General features: G+C 35.0%; 1 protein-coding gene across 10 annotated transcripts in view; it reads right to left on the bottom strand.

The window, feature by feature from the left end:
• EXOC6 (exocyst complex component 6) overlaps positions 1-23,235 on the bottom strand; it is a 296,860-nt gene that overhangs the window by 102,184 nt on the left and 171,441 nt on the right. For 9 of the 10 annotated variants that reach the window (XR_006194679.1, XM_042908852.1, XM_042908849.1 and 6 more), the window contains 6 exons: positions 21,742-21,788; positions 21,494-21,614; positions 20,372-20,443; positions 15,590-15,687; positions 9,056-9,161; positions 4,968-5,077 (listed from right to left, as the gene is read on the bottom strand). Coding sequence is in view for 9 of the 10 variants with exons in the window: in XM_042908852.1 (XP_042764786.1) it covers positions 4,968-5,077; positions 9,056-9,161; positions 15,590-15,687; positions 20,372-20,443; positions 21,494-21,614; positions 21,742-21,788 (554 nt within the window). In the remaining variant the exon portion in view is untranslated. The remainder of the gene's footprint in view (positions 1-4,967; positions 5,078-9,055; positions 9,162-15,589; positions 15,688-20,371; positions 20,444-21,493; positions 21,615-21,741; positions 21,789-23,235) is intronic. The other variant, XM_042908854.1, reaches the window with a different exon arrangement.

Below are 23,235 nucleotides of genomic sequence, written 5' to 3'. Positions count from 1 at the left end.
ACTCCAAAATCTATTTAAACATAACAAAAGAGCTTTAAATCCAGAAAGTGATTTTTCCCATAACTTTTTAATGATAAATAAAAAAACAAAGGAACTCTAATAGCTCAATTTCAGGTCACAGATACAAATTTTTAAAATAAAAATATGTCAGAAAGCTGATAATCTAAATTCAGATTTACATAGTTTTAAAGTAACTATGCTACATCTGTCTCTGAACTGTTGATTCTCTCATGAGCAAAATGAAAATAGCTGATGTATTTAATAAAGCATAATTTTTAAAAGTGCAAAGATAAGTCTTGTTGAATAAATAACTTATGATCATAGTTCATTAGAATGACTAGATATTGAACTAACAAAAGTAACAAATATTTTATCAAAGATAAGAGTCTGGCTGGGGTACCTCAGTCGTTTAAGCGTCTGACTTCGGCTAGGGTCATGATCTCCTGGTTCATGGGTTCGAGCCCCACATCAGGCTAGATCTATGCTGACAGCTGGCTCAGAGCCTGGAGCCTGTTTTGCATTCTGTGTCTCCTTCTCTCTCTGCCCCTCCCTGTCTCTCTCTCTCTCTCTCTCAAAACTAAATAAATGTAAAAAAAAAAAAATTAAAAAGATGAGGGAAAAATTGACAATCTTTTCTGCTGTAGCATTAGTCCACAACATTGACTTTCTAGAAGGCTAGGCATTCACATACTGAAAAAGTCAGAACTGAGGTGGCAATTCTAGTTCTAGTCAGTCATGAGGGAGGCTTTAGGGAAAATTATACATAATATATCACAACTAATGACTTTTATCTTTGGTGTTCTAAATGCAATAAAGAATCAAATAACAATTAGATAGCCAATGTCTCTCCTCTATAAATAAAACAAAAGTTAATTCTAAATTTCTCTACTTTCTACAGTCACTAACCAGCATTTAGATTAGATAATAAAAAGTATGTGTTAGGACCATGCAAATTGTATACACTACCAATTTTAAAAAATGTTAAAGTACTCTACATTTAAAGTAAAAGATGAGGGGAACAAGTATTATAGATTCAAGACTACAACTTCAAGAATAATTCTCAAATAGGGGCGCCTGGGTGGCTCAGTCAGTTGGGCATCTAACTTTGGCTCAGGTCATGATCTCACGGTTCACGAGTTCGAGCCCCACGTGGGGCTCTGTGCTGACAGCTCAGAGCCTGAAGCCTATTTCAGATTCTGTCTCCCTCTCTCTCTGCCCCTCCCCTGCTCGCACTCTGTCTTTCTCTCAAAAATAAATAAACGTTAAAAAAAATTTTTTTAAAAGAATAAGTCTCAAATAGAACATTTGAGCCAAGTTGTAGGATGACTTTTTTTTGCTTATATATATATAATATTTATGTACATAATATATATTAGATATACATATATATACATAATATATATTAGATATACATATATATGTATATCTAATATATTATATATACATATATAATACTTATATATACATATGTAATATTTATATTATGTATAATATATACATATATTATATATATATACACACACACATATTTTTTTAATGTTTATTTCTGAGAGAGAGACAGAGTGCAAGTACAAGCAGGGAATGGGCAGAGAGAGAGGGAGACACAGAAACCGAAGCAGGCTCCAGGCCCCGAGCTGTCAGCACAGAGCCTGATGCAGGGCTTGAACCCACGAACTGCGAGATCATGACCTGAGCTGAAGTCAGCTACTTAACCGACTGAGCCACCCAGGCACTCCTGTAGGATGAGTTTTAAAGACATACTTCTTGTTTCTCCCTTTCACTTGCATATGTTTACCTCGAAAGAACAGATGAATACATGCATCATTGTTTTCAAAGATGACTAACTATAACCAGAAACTGAGAGCTTCACCTACAGGTAATCAAATTATTAACTTCCCTTAACTTCTTCATCTAATTATTCACAAGCACAGGTAATATCAGGCTCCTTATGCTCCTCCCTCTTCATCGCCACTGATCCTATTTCAGTCTTTCTTCATCTCTCTTCTTGAACCACTGCCTTCACCAGTTCAACATGACTATTTTTTTTTATCCCCCTCTAACGTATTATCCACATTAAGGTCAGAGTAAACTTTCTAGAATATAACTCTAGTAACGTCATTCCTTACTTAAGAATTCTTCAACAATTCCCTGATGCTTACAAAATAAAATATTAACACTCCAAGTTCCAGTCTCACTTCTAATATTATAGTATCCCATCCTCTCTGAAGTACCTATGTGCCTATCATATGCCAGGCAGTATACCAAGTGCTTTATACACCTGTATTACCTCATTTAATTCTTGCAACCACCCTATGAATTATTTCACTCATTTTACAGGTGAGGAAACTTGTCCAACATCTTACTACAACTGGTGAGTGTCGCCATCAAGATTAAACTAAGGCCTAAGTCTGAAGCTTATATTCTTAACCACTGCATTATACTGCCTCTATCCAGATCAGAAATTTAAAGTATTAAATAAAAAACAAGACAGGCATAAATTATTGGGGGTTCTCAGACCATTTGAGTTCCGCAATTGAAAACTACCGCAATTGAAAACTACCATCATAATCATTTGTTATTTATCTTCAGTTAATATTCATATATATCCATCAGTTTTCAAATGCTGGATTATATGGTGTGTATTGTGTTGTGCCGTATAAGGAACACAGTATCTTTAGTGAGTTTTATGACTGAGGTTAAAAGCTAATGTCTTTAAAATATACCTTTAGAGACTCTTGTATAAGAGGTGGTAGAGTATTATGAAGCTTAAAGCAGTGGTTCTGAAAGTTCAGAATGCATCAGAATTACCCAGACAACTTGGTAAAACCCAGGGCCCCACCCTCAAAGTTTTTACTTCAGTAGGTCTAAGGTGGCATTTCTAACAATTTCCCATGTGATGCTAATGCTGCTGGTCCGGGGACTAAGCTTTGACAATCACTGGCTTGTGAGAAACACATAGCACAGCAGATGCCATGCATTAGGTATTTAATTTCCTTTCTTTTCCTTCCCTCTCAAACTCAGATGTTATTCAGGAACAAAAGTTAAGAAACCTTTTAAACCATCTCTATTCACAAGGAAGAAGCAGTGTAAGACCTAAGATCAGAAAACTCTTTTACCCTGGCAGGGCACACATTTCTTCTTCCATTTATTTATGTGCTCCTTAAATCCAAAATCATGGTAGCTTACAATAAGAGACATGTACAATACAATACAATACAATACAATACAATACAATACAATACAATAAAAACAGCTGTCATTGTTCTGTTTCAACTTGGAAAATAAATATTATATCTGAACTGTCTTCATGCCTTTCTTATGACTTAAAATTCAGAAGAATTTCACACTGAAGGTATTTCCTGCTATCCAATATACAAATTAAGAATGGAATTCAGAAAGGGAGACTATAAAGCCAGCATCACCACTCTCTCCTCCAGAGTGTATTCACAATTAGAAGTATGTGAGTGACTATAATGCATGGTCCATCTAGGTAGCTGGAACAAGGTGTGGCATAAAGATTAATGTTCTTCTAATATTAACTGATTATTCCTTATATGCCAGACACTTTCTCTGATATGGGAGTCTTAAGGCCTGCTCCTTCATCCCAGCTCTCAAACTAACTAGCTGGGTCATTCTGGGTGATGTAGCCCCCCTGAGCTTCAGTTTCCTTATCAGCAAAACAGGGATAATATCACATTTCCCATCTCCATAAATGTAGGGTATTGCTTTCATCACACCAGATAAATGACATTCTCTAGTCTAAATTCAAGTTGGCTACAGCTACCAACAGTTGTTGTGGTGCTCTCCATTACTGAGTATGATACCAATTTGCTACAACCTTCTTTACTTCTATGGATTTTGTTTGAATCCTCATTTTAAACCTAATTAAGGAAAAACAAAACTATTGAGAATATCATCTTTTTAACAAGGGAATGACATAAAGGAGGGATATTGTTTAGCTACTGCTACCTTAGCAATAGAAAAACTAAAAAGCATAAGATCTAAACAACTAAAGAAAAAGGGGAAAAAAAGGAATATTGATAAACAAACTTAACAACAAATCCAAGGTATGAGCCTTATTTGGACCATGATTCAAACATACCAACTGTAGCAGCCCACGTGTCCACTGAGTGGACTAAGTGAAATAAGGCTAAGTGAAATAAGTCAGTTGAGAAGGAAAAATACCGTATGATTTCACTCATATGCGTAATTTAAGAAAAAAACAAACCAGCAGAGGGAAAAAAAAAAAAAACTGATAGTTCCCAGAGGGGAGGTGAAGGGGGGCGGGGAGGATATGTGAAATAGGCAAAGGGGGTTAAGAGTACACTTATCATGATGAGCACTGAGTGACGTGTAGAATTGTTGAATCACCTATATGGTACACCTGAAACTAATATAACACTGCATGTTACCTATACTGGAATTAAAATTTTTAAACTTAATAAAAAGTTTTTTAAAAGAGTAACAGTATCAAATTGTTATTCACAAACAAACATACCAACAGTAAAAAGACATCCTGGGGACAATCAAGAAAATAGTGATATGGACTAGGGAATGGAATAGTGTTAACTTTAAGTATGAAAGCTGAATAATGAAATGTCTTTATTTTGTTTTAGAAAAACATACTGTTTCTAGGGGTAAAGTGTCATTATTTCTGGAATTTGCTTTAAAATACTTCGGCAAAAAAAGTTAGACAATATGGCAAAATGTTTATTATTGCTACAGATGCTGAGAACTCAGGAGTTTCATATCCTATTATCTCTATTTTTATGAGTTTGAAGATCTACATTATAAAAAATAAAAAAAATATATAACATCAAATTTATAGCAACTTAACTCCAATGTCGCTAAAATATGCAAGCTTTTCCAATGAGATGATAATCCATTAAAGAATCAAGGCCTGCAAATCAAGTGTTACTATTTCACAAAAATAGCTATGATGAAGACACATTTATTAGTAAACTTACCTCCGGTGTAGTGACTCTGAAAATTTAAGGCTAGCATAAATAAATTCTTTAACTTGAATGTAAATATGAGGCACTGACTGAGACATGGGAAATTTCTTTGGGAAAGATTGCTGTAGAAAGAAAAACAAAGTTGATATTGTTTTTGAAATTTTAGAAAAAGATATTCTAATCACCTGAAAGTGTAAAAATTAAATTGCTTTCACATTTGAATAGGAAATGACTGCATCTCAAAGTCTACTGTTACATTTCTAATCATGTTTGAGATTTTAAAGAAAACTAAAATATTTCTGAGAAAATAGTGGCAATTTACCTGTTTCTTAAATCCTATTATCAGACTTCTAAGAAGCAGAGAAAGTACATATCAATACCACTGTATGTTCTGATGAGAAACATCCTGCAGAAGAGGTCTAGCTGTCTGTTGCTTTGCATTCATAATACAAGAGTCAGGTTGGCCATGAAAGTTATGGGCCATCTTCCTGGCTCAGTATCATCAATTAATTCTAAGACTCCTCTCACTCACGTTCAGTGAAGGCTTGACACCAACAAGGTATCTATTTCATTCCATAATTCCTGTAATACCTTACAGCAGTGCAGCCAGTGGTTTACAGGGTACCTTTTGGATAAAGTGCTTTATCAGCCAAATTTTATTAGCAAATTCTCAGTCTCCAAAAGGTAAATTCTCTCCAAGATTTCTACCCAAAGCTCCTATTTACACTTAATGAATTCTAATTTATACTTCCATCTTCATATTTGTTGCAACATAGTTAACCAGTGAAAGTATTCTCACCAAGGTGACTAGTGACCCCACAGATGTTAAATCCAACAGACTTTGCCAGCTTTCACGTTACCTGATTTATCTGAAATATCTGACACAGTTCTCTCCTGATTCTTAAATGATCTCTCCTTCCTTGGCATCCATGCCCCACATTGATTTTCCTTATTTGTCTACCTTCCCAGTAGCTCTTCCTAGTCTAGCCATCTCTTAATTATTGCTGTGCCTTAGGGTTCTAGCCCACATCTTCTCTCTCTCTCTCTTTTTTTTTGTTTGTTTTGAGAGAGAGCACACACAGGAAGAGCAGAGAGGGAGAGGAAGAGAATCTCAAGCAGGCTCCACACTGTCAGCACAGAGCCCAATGTGGAGCTCAAACTCAAGACCTGTGAGATCATGACCTAAGCTGAAATCAAAAGTCAGACACTTAACCAACTGAGACACCCACGTGCCCTGCACCACACGTCTTCTCTTCTTACTACACATACTGTCCTTGGATGATGTTGCCTAATATCATGACTTCAATCACCATGCAAGCACCAATATCTCCCAAATCTGTTACTCGAGGCTAACTCTCCTGAAGTCCAAATCCATATATCTAACTGCCACTTGGACACTTCCATTAGGCTGTGACATTTGGGACATATTCAGTAGATCCAATAGTGCAATTACCATCCTTTCCTTCTAAATCTGCTCCTCTGGTATTTCCTATCTTAGTAAATGCTACTACTCTTTAAGGCAGAAACTTGGCTATCATACCTGACCCCTCTATCTTCATCATCCCTCATATGCAAATAACTACCAACTTCTGTTGGTCCCCACTCCTAAACATATCTTAAATCAAATTCCATGGCCATAACTCCCACTCAGGTCACCAATCTCTCTTACCAAGATAACAGCAACAATTCCCTAGCTGGCCTCCCAGCCGCTAGTCTTACTCTTATCTAATCCATTTGCCACACATTGGCCAAAGAGATCTTTCTAAAGCACAAATCAGATTATGTTTTTAGTGGTTAAAACCTTGTTGTGACTTCTCAATAGCCCTCAAGATAAAGGCTGAACTCTCTAACACTGTTTATAAGCTCTAGAATAGTCTGGTCCTTTCCACTTCTTCATCTTCATTTCTTGATCTTCATCTCTTGTACTTTATCAACCTTGCATTTTATACTACAGAAATAAAGCCTTTCTGCATGCTGCTTCCTCTATCTTAAGGAGTGCCAAATTCTGTGAATTGTAATTTCATGTTTATCCCTCACTTGACTGTAAGCTCTTTGACAGCAGAGACTGAAAAACTACCAAATAGCACAATGTCTAGTAGATGAATGATCAACATCTGAATGAACGAAGTATTCTTAGGTACCTCTAGCAGAAGGAAACTTACAACTGGCTGCTGGTGAAACAGTCATATACAGCAGTGTCTCTCCAAAACTGGTAGGTTCAATCTTTCCAAATTTAGAGACTCAATCGGGAGTACTACAAAAACCAACCAAAAAGTTGGTATTCTTTAAAATCACCTGATGATAATGTAAGTGCTAATTCACCTCCAAATTATGCTTTACAGAATAATGAACCCAATACTGTTTAAAAGGCATTTCAGCTTTAAGAACTATTTTAATGACATTAAAGACAGAATATAAATAAGTTCTTCTTTTAGCCAAAGAGTTCTTATCAAATTAGCATAGTTATCTGCAAAAAGACAGATCTTTGCATATATGTTCAGTCTTACTTCTTGCTCACCTATAATATACACTAAAAACACAATTCAAGTTATTTGAGAAGCAGTTTTACATCTTTTCTAATAGTTTTAAATGAAAATTATACTCAAATTAGGAAAAAATTGAATATATAAACACACAACCAAGAGAATGTTACTAAATAATTTTATGAGTTTTTTCAGTTTGCAGATTTAAATCTTCCAAGTGGTTTTTATTTTAACATTAGTTCTTCTTTTCAATAAGTAACACAAGAACCAATGAATATAACTCGTAATGAGCTTAATCCTAAGAGATACTGCATGTTTTGGAAGCACCCTACAAGCAAAGTCAAACTTCCTTTTAACTATAAACCTATTTAGAATGACTTAGTGTAATTAGAAAGGACATTAGAGATTATTTAGTTCGACATGGACAGATGTGGCACAAATGCCTAAATACGGTAAGACATCTGCCCACAAGCTACAGGTAGAGCTGGCATGTGAACCTGGACCAAATCCAATGTTCTTTATATAGATGTTACACCCTGAACAAACTTATTACCAGTAACTAAAACAAAATAAAACCAAGCCACAACATGCAGAATATTCTGGTCTTTTGTGTTCATTAAAATACAACTATTATGTATATGCAGTGGCAGTCTTGGCTATAATCTAAAAGCTATGCATTTAATTACTTGGTCCTATATTTAGTGACTATTATACATAACATGTCTAGTTTATACATACATAAAAAATAACAAAAATTTGGTCATAGTTCACACATTCACTGAGAATTCACTCTTGTTCACTGTGAAGAAATAAAAACATAGAAAAGGACTAAATTATAAAGAGTTAGAAAATAACAAAGAAAAGTAAAGAGAAAAAAAAAACAAGAATAAAAGTGACAATAACAGGAAAGATGATGCTGTTTTCCTGGGAGATCAGATTCTACCCAGAGATACTAGATAGGTTCAAGTGTGTGCTGATGTGTATGGATGATCACACATATGCAATCATGTGTATTCCCACAATACTCTATGTGCTGGTCTCTTTCCTTTCTCTATCCTGTCTTTTGTTAACATACCTTGACTCTAAAAATACATATTCCCATTTCAGGAAAAAAATCTACAGGTGGCAACTGCCTTCATACAACCCTATTTAACCAAGATAAACTTTTTGCAGAAGTGTATTTCTAGAAAAGAAAACATAAAATAAGATCTTCCACAATGATGAACACTTCAGATCAATTCTCCTCTCTTTCCCTAGAATATTCTTATTCCTATAATCTACTTGACATTTACTTCATCTAATTTGGAATCTATATAATGTTACTAATACCTGTCCTGGGAATTCACCTAACATTTGGGACAACTGCTCCTAGTATCCCCAGGAAAATCCCTTCTTAACTTCACAAAAACAGTAGTAGTAGTAGTAGTAGTAGTAGTAGAATAGAAGTAGTAACATAATCTTTAACAGTCAACAGAACATAACTGAGTTTCTCAGATAACACAGTAACAACAAAAGCCTCAAAAGAAGCCACTCTCACAATGTCAGGTTAATATTATATAGCAATAGCTATTTATGAATTTGTTTCAGAGAATTCTTAAATTAAAAACTAGCTTATACCTTTTCAAGGTCTGGATCTTGAAAGGGAAATTTACTGATGACTACTTTATATTCTTCTTCATTAACAATAGGGATGGGGCTATAATTATCTTCTTCAAAAATGTCCCTGTTGAGAAAGAAGAGAGACTTGAAAATATAATATTGAAAAGGTATCACTGAAGTGATATAGAACAATACTTTTTTTATAAACCAATTACTACAAAAGCATTTTCGTTAGTCAGTTAAAAGTTGAAATAGGAAAACACTGCCTACTCATCCAGAATTCTAAAATTCAATACCAAATAAATCTTGTCCCTCAAAATTCATATGCAGTCTCTTCCTTCCACTTGTTTTACATCCTCTCAGCACCTCAGTTTTAGTTTTTTACTCTAGAACAATTCTTAAGATGCACAGTCTGAACAAACTCATTATCTACAACTAAAACAAAGCCATAAGATGAGTATTACAGTTGTATTTCTTGATAGGGACAATTCTCAAATTGTAAGTCTTTTCTCTCTCTCTCTTCTCAATTAGATCATTAAGTGCCCCGAAGATGTAAACAGCGCCTTCGATTTAGTCTTTTCAAAATGCTGTATTTACAAAAGGACCTTTTATATTTAGTAAGGCAATACGATTACTACTCACGCAATATCCCTATGCTCTCCATGTGCTCACACAGCCCCCACACAAACAGGCAGAGACATATCACTAGTTTTGGCCACTGGGTTGAGAGTGGAAGTGACAGGTGTTGCTTCAGGTCCAAAGCATTTATGAGCTAACTGTGTGACTCTCTTTCCCGTGGTAATAGGGAATACTACATGTCAAGAATGTGTAAACACAAATGCAAACAGCCTGGATCTAGGACTACTAGACCCAGTAGGGACTTCTGGGTGAGAAATAAAATGTCTGTACCCACCCGCTGAGATAGCGGGCATTTTTGTTACTATAGCATAACCCAGGCTGTCCAAATATACCTGCTGTCCAATCATCAACTTTCTTTTAACCAATAATTCAGCTTGACTAATATTTATTGAGCACTTATTGTGTGCCAGGAGCTGGAGTAATTGTGATGAAAATTCCCTAATTCACGAAGATAAAAACAAGATCTTTGTTTTCAACCTAACAGAGGAGATAAAGACATGGAAACAAATTATGTTTATAATAATGCGTTATACATAATAAAAGGGGTGCAAGTTTCAGAAATAGCACAAGGGAATAAATGATTAAGTTTATCAGAGTAGGTGGGAGATGATCTCATGGAAAGTTTTATAGAGAAGCCATGGGCTCTGTAGGGCCTTCCAAGATGAAAAAAGAAATAATTCCTTTTTTTTTTTTTTTTGAAAAAAGAAATACTTCTAATGAGATTATGGAAGAACAGCATTTCAGAAAGATGGAACATAACAAGCAAAAGCATAAGGGGTAAAAAAGTATGAGTGTGGGAGTGAGTAAAACCATAGGTAGTGCAGTACTACCAGAGCGTAAAGTACACAAGGGATACGGTGTACATGAGGCCGGGCAGGGGACAAACGGAGTCATCCAGATTTTATCCTGTAGGCACTGGAGTACCATTAACAGGTTTTAGGCAGAGAAATGTGGTATGTCCATTATGTGGAGGATAAAGTGGGAGGACAATAATGAACACAGAGGCCAGTGAGAAAGACTGAAGAATAATCTAGATTAAAGGTGATGAGGATCTGAATTAAAGCTGTCCTAGTGGGGACAGAAAGGAGGTGGCAAAAAGAAGAGGTTTAAGAAATAAAATATATACATAGGATTTAAAAACTAAATGAAAATTATGAGGGGAGATATATTCTGGATGAATCTGTAATTTCCAAACAGGGCAAATGGACAAATGATGTATATGGCACCTCATTAGAGACATTTGCTGAAGTATGGAATACAAGAGAAGGATATGATTTCGACTGGATGACTGATATCTCATTGATAAATGGGGTCTGGAGCCTTGATGAGATTGGAAATAAAGGCACAAGTTTGTAAATCCTGATGGTGCACAAAATAGTTACAATAAAACTCTGTTCGGGGTGGGGGAGGAATAAGACTCTGTTTGGCTAGAGGCGCCTGGTGGCTTAGTCAGTGAAGCATCTGACTCTTGATTTCGGCTTGGGTCATGTTCTCATAATTCGTGAGATTGAGTCTTGCATCGGGTTCAGTGCTGACAGTGAGGGGCCTACTTGGGATTCTCTCTCTCTGCCTCTCTCTCTGCCCCTCCCCAGTTCTCTCTCTCTCCTTTTCTCTCTCTCAAAAGAATGAAATCTTGCCATTTGCAACAATGTGGATGTAACTGGAGGGTATTATGCTAAGCAAAGTAAGTCGGTCATAGAAAGACAGATGATTTCACTCATATGTGGAATATGAGAAACTTAACAGATGATCATAGGGGAAGGGAAGGAAAAATAAGATAAAAACAGAGAGGGAGGCAAACCATAAGAGACTCTTAAATACAGAGAACAAACTGAGGGTTGACGGGGGCGAGGTAAATGGGCGATGGGCACTAAGGAGGGCACATTTGGGATGAGCACCGGGTGTTACATGTAAGTGACGAATCACTGGGTTCTACTCCTGAAGCCAAGACTACACTGTATGTTAACTAACTTAAAAGTATAAACAAACAAACAAGATATAAAATAAAAATTTAAAAAAGACACTGTTCACCTAAAGTATCGCAAGAGGTTTCAACTAATCCTACTTCCTTCCTTTTTTTTTAAATTTTTTAAATTTATTTTTTATTTATTTTTAGAGAGTGAGAGAACATGAGCTAGGGAGAGCGAGACGCAGAATCAGAAGCAGGCTTCAAGCTCTAAGCTGTTAGCACAGAGCCCGACATGGGGCTTGAACTCATGAACCTCAAGATCATGACCTGAGCTAAAGCTAGATGCTTAACTGACTGAGCCACCCAGGTGCCCCAATCCTATTTCCTTCTAAATAGTGTTTTAAAATAAGGGTTTAAAAGACAAGTCACACTATAGAGAACAAATAGATGGTTACCAGAGGGAAGGTGGGTGGAAGTATGGGTGAAACAGGTAAAGGGAATTAAGAATACAATGAATTATTATCTTGGGGGCACCTGGATGGCACAGTTGGTTAAACATCTGGTACTTAGTCTCAGCTCAGGTCATGATCTCACTCACAGTTCATGGGTTCGAGCCTCTCGTCAGACTCTGCGCTGTTGACACAGAGCCTGCTTGGGATTCTGTCTCTCTTTCTCTCTGCCCCTCCCCCACTTGTGCTCGCGCTCTCTCTCTCCCTCTCTCTCTTAATAAATACATTTTTAAAAAAGTATACAAGTATCTTGATGAACACTGAGTGACAGAATTGTTGAACCACTATATTGCACACCTGAAACTAATATAATACTGTATGCTAACTATACTGAAATGAAAATCTTTTTAAAAGGCAAGTTACAGGTTAAGAAACTACCAGAAGACCATAAACTACTTACTTTATACAAATGCCAGGGAATCGGTTAATATGAAAGGCAAGATAATTTAATGAATGGTACTTTCACATTCTGAAAATGTTAATGTGGTCTTCAAAGTGACTGTTTACTGAACTGAATTCTATAAACATTTACTGAGTTCCTACTCTGTGTAAAGCACTGTACTTGGGGCTAGGCAATCAAGAATATAAATATAAATAAAACACTGGCGTTCACAATATAGCTGGAGGGAACCATATACACACATAAATAAACTATAACAGATTATAAATTCTATCATGGAAATAGTCAAATCTTAATTATTCAGTACTGATGATAACTTTTACCTCTTAGCCATTGTTGTCACTTCACTACTTGTGAAGTCAAAGTTTATTTTTGAAGATATATAGGTCAGGAATAAGAAAAGCTTAAATTCTGCTATTTTTCCCCCCAAATTTTATTTTTAAGTAATCTCTACACTCAACATGAGGCTTAAACTTAAAACCCTGAGATCAAGAGTCACATGCTCTACCTACTGAGCCAGCCAGGTGTCCCTCTATTACTGCTTAAAAATTTAGGCAAAAGGCATGATCTAGAAGGGTATTAAAAGTAGAAGTAAAAAAAAAAAAAAGTAGAAGTCAAAAAACATTTGAGAATTATACAGAAAACAATACTTCATGGTTTTTCCCCATCTTGGGTGACAATCTCACTAGTAGAAGTCTTATGATAAATAAGACAGCTGGCTCAATACAAATCTATCAACAATTATAAAAACTTAAACACTCTTCTGAAGACGGCAAGTTATTAACATCAACCCTATAAGTAAAGATTTTATATATAAAGATAGATTACATCACATTACATCAAAGCGTAGACATTATAGATTGCCACCCATCAATAAGCACTACCCATATTTCTAAAATACTGAAGATCAAAAATTGTTGATGCATTGTATGTTTCATCAAGACTGTCAACAGTCCCCTTGAGACAACATCCTGACAATATAACCCCTAAGAAATGTTAATACAAAAAGTGCAAATAAGAATTTATTTGGTTGATGTTAATAAAAGTGAAAATACCTAGTGAACAACTCAGGTATTTTAAAAAGATTTCTATCTGGAGCCCCTGGGTGGCTCAGTCAGTTAAGCATCTGACTTCGGCTCAGGTCATGATCTCACAGCTTGTGGGTTCAAACCCCGCATCGGGCTCTGTGCTGACAGCTCAGAGCCTGGAGCCTGCTTCAGATTCTGTGTCTCCCTCTCTCTTTGTCCCTCCCCTGCTCCCATGCTCTCTCTCTCTCACAAATAAATAAACATTAAAAAAAATTAAAAAGATTTCTATCACAGTATTCAGGTCATCTCTGTTTAGTTTTGAAAACTGATGAGGCAAATGTCAAGCTGATGTTAAATCATTTAACATATTTTCTGTTTTAATCTCATTAAATATTACTGCCACATCATTTCTATATTTGGGTGACCTAGATGTAAGATCTCAAGATTTACATTTTTATTTTTGAAAGAAAGAAAAAAAGAAAGGAAGAGAGGGGAAAGGGGAGGAGGGGGGAGGGAAGGAGGATGGAGGGATAAAGGATTTTAGAATTAGGGAACAGATTTCTCTTTTCAGGGCAATACAAAGTTATATACATTATAACAGATTATAAAATACTTTTTCCATACCCTGCAGGCAAGTGATTAAAGCAAAAGTAATTTTCCTAATTAGATGCTTTAAAGATTTTTAATCTAGTTACATTGTTTATAAAAACAGCACTTTCTCCAAACAAATTTTTTTTTATTTTTTTAAGTTTATTTATTTTGTGTGTGTGTGTGTGTGTGTGTGTGTGTCGGGGGGGGGTGGGGGAGGAGAGAGAGAGCCCGCGTACGTGTGCAAGCAGGGGAGGAGCAAACAGAGGAGGAGCCTGACAGAGCCCATCAGCAGAGCCCTACTCAGGGCTCAATTTCAGGACTGTGAGATCATGACCTGAACTGAAGACCAAGAGTCAGACGCTTAACCGACTGAGCCACCCAGGCGCCCTTCCAAACAATATTTAAAAGCTATAAATCTCTGTTTCTAATACTAAATACCTTTGAATACTTACAGCCTTACATCTATCATTTATGGAGGAAAACAAACTACAGAGATTAGAACTAAAAGTAGTTCAATTAAAAATTTATTATAGGGGCACCCGGGTGGCTCAATTGGTTAAGCCTCTGACTTCAGCTCAGGTCATGATCTCACAGCTCATGAGTTCGAGCCCTGTGTTGGGCTCTGTGCTGACAGCTCAGAGCCTGGAGCTTGCTTTGGATTCTGTGTCTCCCTCTCTCTCTGCCTCACCCTACCTGTACTCTGTCTCTCAAAAATGAATACACATTAAAAAAATTTTTTTTAATTTTATTATAAATCTTTCAGCCATTATGGAAAACAGTATGGCAGTTCCTCAATTTATTAAACATATATCGCCATATAATCCAGCAATTCCACTTCTGGGTATATTTTCCAAAGAACTGAAAACAGAAACTCAAACATGTATTTATACATCAGTGTTCATAGCAGCATTACTCACAACAGCCAAAAGGTGGAAATGACCCAAATATCAAAGATGAATAAATAGATAAATAAAATGTGGTGATATACATACAGTGGAATATTATTTAGCCTTGAAAAATGAGATTCTGGTACATGCTACAACATGGATGAAACTTGGAAACATTATGCTAAGTGAAATAATCCAGACACACACAAAAAAACAAACACTGTATGAGTCCACTTACATAAAATACAGAGAGTAGTCAAATTCATAGAGACAAACTACAATGGTGATTGCTGGGGCTAGAAGAAGGGACTAGGAGTTAATGTTTAATTGGTACAGTTTCAGTCTGGGAAGATGAAAAATTTCTAAAAGGATAGTGGGGATGGTTACAACAACATAAATATACTAATGTCACTGAACTGTACATTTTAAAAAGGTTAAAATGGCAAAATTTGTTATGTATATTTTACCACAATAAAAAATAATTATAAGCATTTTTATTGCTAAATGCGAAATAATATAAGCATTTTTATATTCTAAAGTATATAACAAACTTTTTCCTTACATTAAGGTTCCATGGCTTTAGACTAACCTGAAAACTCCAGCCCATTTCTTAAGCAGTGTTTCATTGTACTGATCTCTTATTTCAAATAAAAGGTCGAAAAGTCGGTTCACTGGAAAACCATAACCCTAAAACACAACACAAGCAGATAAACAAGTCAAATAAGTAAAGGTATACATTAGAGAAATGTTGAAAATATTGGAGAACTATTTGCAAGTGATCACTACATCATATTGTATGTCATTCCAACAGCATAAAAATAAGTTATCCTTTTGACTTTCTACTAGGTTGCATGAGATAAGAGAGTTTAGAAAGACTTTTATGAAGCTGGAATAATTTTTCCATTTCTCCTCTCTCTTTTCAGTCTGGATTACATGGTTAACCTTCAAAAGTAGTAGAAGTCAAAACTGGAGAAAAAGTTCAAGATTAGTGACCTGCATATATAATGGTGTCTTGGGAAGTGGCCCTAAAAAGGATAAAAGAAGAAAAGAGAATATATTTTGTCTGAAACACACTAGCTTCATTTTGCACCTTCAATTTAAGATTGACTTCACTGTACAGGGGAAATATACACCTTTCCATCAAATATACACTCTCCAAAACTTTATTCCTTTCGAAATTCATTGAAATCTTACCCATTTCAGGACCAAATATTTCTGCCCACCTTACAGATTTGTCCTTTTTCCCCTTCAAGGTTTCCCTCTTCTTTATTTTTGGTCATACTCTGCTTGTAGGAACTGTTTCATGGATTATTTATTCACCATTGTCTTTAATTTCCACTAGTTCCTTTCCCTTGGCTAAATAAATATGCTAAACGACCTCCCATCTTTAAGCCAAGAAAAATAAGAAAAAACAGTAAGAAAAACAAAAAAGCCTTCCTCAATTTGCTGTGCCTGCCAGCTGCCTCCCTTTGTACTCTCTTCATATAGCCAAACCTACTACAATCTAACTCCCACTGCTATTCCTTTAAAACTTCTCTCAACAATGTCACAGATTACCTCCTAAAAGTCAATGATCTCTCACTCTACATTACCTCTCTCTTGAAACTTGTCTACTTTGAATTCTGTAACATCACTCTCTCTCTTTGTTCTCCTTTTATCTATGAACAGTTCTTCCAGTTTTCCTTTTTCTTCTATCTCCATCCTTCGATGTTTTTCTTCTAGGTCTCTAGCATAATGTGAAGTCTACTGACTTCAAACACTATTTTCTCTGATTATTCTGAATCTACATCTCTAGTTATTTGGAAACTCCAAATATTTAACTCCAACACCTGTTAGACATCTCCAATGAGGCTGCCAGCAAGCAAACACACTAAAGTTAACTTATCTCTTCCGTTTCTAACTAAACCAAGTGTTTTTCCTATTTCCTATCTCTGTTAATAGTTCTACCATCAATTCAGTTATTAGAAAGAAACTTGAAAAACATTTAAACGACCCCACACTCAAACACATCATTTAACAAATCCTTTTGATTTTACCTCCTTAACAAATCTCTTTCAAATCCATCATTCTTCTCCACAACTTACTTTCTTTTTTCCAGAAATATTCCCAGTGCCACTGCTTTATTTTGGTCTGCCACATCTCTTGCCTAGACCATTATAAGAGCTTCCTAAACTGAAATTTCAACTATCTGTCTCTTTCAAGTCAATCTATTGCAAAGACTCTCAAGATTATCATTTAAAAGTGCAAATCTGATCACGCCATCCCCCTGGTTAAAAACTACAGAAGACTTACTGAAGTCCCACAAGACCTGCCATAATCTGGGTCAAACTACCTTGTCAGTTTCATTACCACTATTTGCCCTTCTTTGTTCACACCTATCTTCTTTCTATCACCATACTATCCCTCTATCTACAGTTTACACATGGTATTTTATTTCCTTTGTCATTCATGTCCCTTTCCTAGTGTGTATTTGCTGAACTCATCTTTTAAAACCCAACTCCCATTTCAACTTTCTGTACAGACTTTCCCAATCTAGAATTACAGTCAGACATTCCATCTTCTGTGAGCCCAAAGGTTTTTAATATATTGCTATATTAGTATGTTTTATACATCTTATCTGTTTAAACTGTAAATTTATTGAAGAATTTTTATTTCCCTATTGTCTGATTTTTAGGTCTCTATCGTTTTATATATCATCTAGCTACTAGTACATAGTGGGTGCTCAAAAAATGTTAGTAATGAATCATAAATGTTTACTTGTGATTTACTTAATACGTAGTAAGCGGAACTATAATATGTTGGTGTTATTTTTTAATGTTATTGTTTAGTCAGCATTGTTTTAAGTAATAAAATGACATATGAAAAGAAAACTTTCCTTAGGGTGGCAAAGGGCCAATTTTAAAAACTAAATATTATGCAATGTTTTCTAGTTTTTATGAAAAGACCCTCCCCAATTCTTTAATTAAAAGGTATAACTTGACCACAGTGTGTAAGACCTACCTAATACTCAGCCTGTCAATTTTCAGTGGAATGAAAATATTGCAGGATTTCTGAATAAGTAATTTGGATTGGTTTGTCCTCCTCAATCTTATTTCAAAGCAGTAAGATTAGAAAGGTATGCTTACAAGGGCTTATACACCTATCACTGTTACTTTCTAATGCCTCTATTACCTGAATATTGTCTATTACTCTTCTTTGATTCTCTAGAGAAATCCTTGGAACCATAGCAAATATCCTAGATTCAGTTGTACTCAAAGTGCCAGTTCAAGAACAGTTTGTTATGGCTTACCAAGAGATAAGGAGCTTGCACCAGAATATAAATGAATGAGGCTAACCTACATAGAGAAATTCTTGCTACAAAATATATGCCAACTAAGCTAAATTTTGTACTTAGTAATGTAGTTGATTTACATTCGGACAGAAGCTCCTTTATGTTATGGATCCATAATAAATAATTTGTGGACTAGTAACATTTCCGGACCAGTGACTGGTATTCCCACCATGCTTTAAGTAGCAATGCTTTAAGTCATTAAGGATAGCAAAACTCCCTCAAGTTACTTAGAGCTAGACCTAAAAAAATTAAGGTGGTCTCCAATAAAACTTACCAAGTTTTTTTTTTGCAGAGAAAGCAATAATATTACAGGTATATTTGTCACAAAATTTACGAAAACAAAAAATCCACATTATCCTGGTGTTACAGTATAAGGCATACAAATTAATAAAGATATAAGACAATAAAACAATTTACTAAAGGAACTTGTAGAATCTTCTTCAGTTTAAGAACAAAGTAGACAACTATTATTCTAGGATGGAAAAACTCTAATGATGAAGCAAATAGTTTAAATTAGCACTTCCTAAAACATATTACATGAAGCTCTATACCTACAAGATGTCATATGGGGGAAAAAGATTCAAAGCTCAAATATATTGGGAAAATGCTGCATAAGCACCTTCCTTTTGAAATCATATGGTATAAATTTGCTCTGAAGAGGCTGTTAGTGAAGAAGTCTGTTTTACTTCACTTATTTCCCAAATGTTTTGACCACAGAACTCCTTTTAAAGTAACATCTATTATCACACTTTGGAAAATGCCAATCTATATTTCAGGAAATTATTCCAACCATAAAAATCCCTTAAGTTTAAACATGAAAACAAAATGCAATCAATTCTTGCCCATCCGTGATCAAGTAAAAGGGACAAGCTTAAAACTTTGATACTGAAAATCACAAAGGCATTGAGTTTTGAGACAATTCAGTTTAAACCTTATTTTTTTTTTTAATTTTTTTAAACATTTATTGATTTTTGAGACAGAGAGAGACAGAGCATGAACAGGGGAGGAGCAGAGAGAGAGGGAGACACAGAATCCGAAACAGGCTCCAGGCTCTGAGCTGTCAGCACAGAGCCTGATGCGGGGCTCGAACTCACAGACCGTGAGATCATGACCTGAGCCGAAGTCAGACGCTTAACCGACCAAGCCACCCATGCGCCCCTAAACCTTATTTTTAAAAAGAAAACAAAAAAGACACAAAGAAGTAAAGTGATTTGGTCATTGTCATAGTACACCTAAAATTAGGAAGGAAATGAGTGGAAACAGCTTTCAAACTATATGTTTTCTTTTTTTTTTTAATTCAAACTATGTTTTCATATTTATTATCACACTTAAAACAATCCTGAAAACTAATAATAACCCAATTTTCACAAATGAGGATCTAAAGTTTAGAAAACCTATAAACATATAATTAGTCAATAGTAGGGGCAGAATATAAACTCAGGGTCATGTGTGACTTCATAAGGCAGTGCTTATATCTTCTAATTTCTAATTTTTTTTAATGTTTATTTACTTTTTGAGAGAGACAGAGCACGAGTGGGGGAGGGGCAAAGAGAGAAGAAGACACAGAATCCTTAGCAGGCTCCAGGCTCTGAGCTGTCAGCACAGAGCCCGACGCAGAGCTCGAATCCATGAACCATGAGATCATGACCTGAGCCGAAGTCAGATGCCCAACCGACTGAGCCACCCAGGTGCCCCTTTATCTTCTAATTTCTAGTTCAGGGTTCTTTTCACTATAACATGGAGTTTTTTTTTCTTTAACTACAAAAATAATTTATCTACAAAAGAAATACTTTATCTATTCTCTCTGAATAATCAATATTTTAAAAGACGATAATATTCCCTGAGTTCTGTCCAGGGTTCATAATCAGGAAGGGGGTAAGAATGAAAAGTCATGGGTAATAGGGAATACCAATACATAAGCAAACATCTGGTTACTACTAATTTACCACCACTAATCCATAATAAAATAAATGAGCATGATCTGTATTTTATATATCTTTAAGTGCTCAGTCATAAATTGAATGTTATATTATCACCCACCTGCAAAGTATCTGCAAATAATACAATGAGATTCTTCAGCTCCAGAACAAGATCAGGATCAGTACAATAAGACTGGGGTAGAGGTGGAGGGGTGGAAATACAAACAAAGAAAACAAATATAAACCAGAGTCAAATAAAATATAACCAGAAAACAATATAAACCAGAAAACAAATAAAACCTGAAACATTTTCCTTTAATATGCCAGGCTTATAATAAATTTAAAATCTTGATTATTAGTTAAATCCATGGCTGGCTTCCTGTATCCAGTAAAAATTCTTAGGGAAAGACCATAACATAATTATTCTTTAATATGTTAGAAAAAGTTATAGTTCATTGGACAAACAAGTGTATAAAGAATCTACATTCCTGATAAATAAAAAATGTATATTTACAATCTAAATACTATATGAGCTAATAATCCTTTAAAATATTTTCAATCTCTATTCCTAATAATAAAATTATAAATAATTACAAAATTTTAAGTATGGGGAGATTTTACTGAAGGTAAGCTACTAAAACTGTCTTAAGAAAACATCTACAATAAGCAATTATTAGTTTCAACAGTCTCTATAGTACTAGTATATTATTTCTACAAAAGGTGTATTATGCAAATTTTGATCATTTTACTTTAATGCATAAAAAAATTTCCCATTACATAGAAGTTCATTATTTCAAATGGTTTAAATTTTGACAATTGCATATTTTTAAGAAATCTGTAATTATATTACTGCAAACAAATTATAAACATCGAAGAACAAGTTCTATTGAGTTTTAATGGTGGAGTTTATTTTGGAAACAAAGAATTTGGAATGATAATTAAAAACCCTTTCTTCACGGTGCTTTTCAGTGATCTAATGAAGAGGTCAGTTGAGACTAATGAGACCAGCTTAATTCTTCATTTTCTATTAATGCTGGACTAAAAATGTCTTGGGAAGCCCCAGTCAGTTGCAAAATTACAACCCAGTATAACCAGACAAAAGCCCAACATTACTGCTTCCAAATCTGAGCTGCTACCAAAAATGCAGAATGATGGAGGTACGGTTTTCTTCTGACATCATGCATTTCAGAAGTTCCTGAAGTAACTGAATTAAAAACTTAGTAACATAATTTGGCTGACTTACTGAATGAGCTCTAAGGACAGCAATTATCTTTGAGAGGGCCATGTTCCAAAGTTCATCAGTGTATGCCCTGGTTACTAATCCTTGGGTCACATGTAAAATGTGATCTTCCACCACAAAGAACCTAAAAACAGTAATTACCAACATAGCATGTGTTAAAAAAAAAAAAATTAAAACCCAAACAGAAAACAAGCAGTTCTGACATTTAACATAATATAAAAATAATATTTATCTCCATTTTAGATACATACCCTACAATTTGAGTGAAATATCTTCTATAGCCATCAACTGTTTCATGCTTTAAATGAAAAATAAAAATCAATTTAAACCAATAAATACCAGTAACAATAAAGTAAGTTCCAAGTCACTACCATATTTATTAACAAATATTTATTGAGGGTCTACTGTATGTATGAGGGTATGCATGTATATGCTGCATACATTTTTAAGGTATCAGGGTTACACTGGTAAAAAGCAAAAAGCCCTTACCCTCATGGAACTTGCATTCAAAAAGAGAAAGACAATAAACAAGTTAAAAAGTAAATATAACTTCAAAACCTTCTTCACAGTAAGCTAGTTCAAGCCACCATAATTTCTCACTTGGGCTATTATATCATTCTCCTACCTAATCTCCCCAGCTTTCAGGCTTGCTCCCTTCAGTCTATTCTCCAGATACCTGCCAGGGTGATACTTTTCAAAGAGTAATCAGATCATTATATCTTCCGCTAAAAACCTTCCAATGACTTTATATCTGATTCACAATAAAAGCCAAACTCCTTAAAAATGATCTACAATTGCGTGTTAATAATTTTAACAAAAGGTATACAGGAAAATATTTGACCATTTGAACTTCATTCTTAGAAGTTAATTACATGAAATATTTCATTATTTTAATTACGTTCAAATGCTGTATTTTGCATATTTCATAAATGTGATCAAAATTTTCAAACATCTAAAAAAATTTTTCAAACATCTGGGTTTTTTTTTCAGGTTGTGGGGAAAGAAATAGTTTTACCTTTCAGCTTTAAAATACTATGATCAGAGATGGGGCACCTGGGTGGCTCAGTCAGTTGAGCAAACAACTTCAGCCCAGGTCATGATCTCACAGTGTGTGAGTTCGAGCCCTGCGTCAGGCTCTGTGCTGACAGCTCGGAGCCTGGGGCCTGCTTCTGATTCTGTGTCTCCCCCTCTCTCTATCCCTCCCCTGCTCATGTTCCGTGTCTCTCTTCTTCAATAATAAATACACATTAAAAAATTTTTTTAAATAAATACATAAAATAAAATATGATCAGAGAGAATGGAATCTACATGAGACCAGATGTTTGATATTTCTGGATACTTGCTTTATTAGATAGTATATTAGTCACATTTTATAATACGCCATGTGTGCTTGAAAAGAAGAGGTTTCTACAGTTGTTGAAACAGGCTTCTATATGGTTTATTAGAACAAGCCTGTTAAGCATGTTGTATACTCTTATTGATATTTTATCTATTTGGTGTATAAGATACTGAGACATGCTTAAAAATCCACTACAGATTTCCCATTTATCCTTTTAGTTTTGGCAATCTTGTATTAAATATTTTGAGTCGATGTTATCAAGTGCTTATAGGTTTCAATTATTTTTTATCAACACTAAGACATGAATATTTCATTTTTTATCATTCTAGATTTTTTTAATATTATATGAAAGTATATATTTTGTTTCCACTCTTTTACTGGTTACCCCAGAAATTGCATTATGCAT

The sequence above is a fragment of the Panthera leo genome, chromosome D2 (assembly GCF_018350215.1).
Source record: "Panthera leo isolate Ple1 chromosome D2, P.leo_Ple1_pat1.1, whole genome shotgun sequence".
Lineage (NCBI taxonomy): Eukaryota > Metazoa > Chordata > Mammalia > Carnivora > Felidae > Panthera > Panthera leo.
The sequence above is the reverse complement of the archived record's forward strand: the minus strand, read 5'-3'. Positions and strand labels throughout refer to the sequence as shown.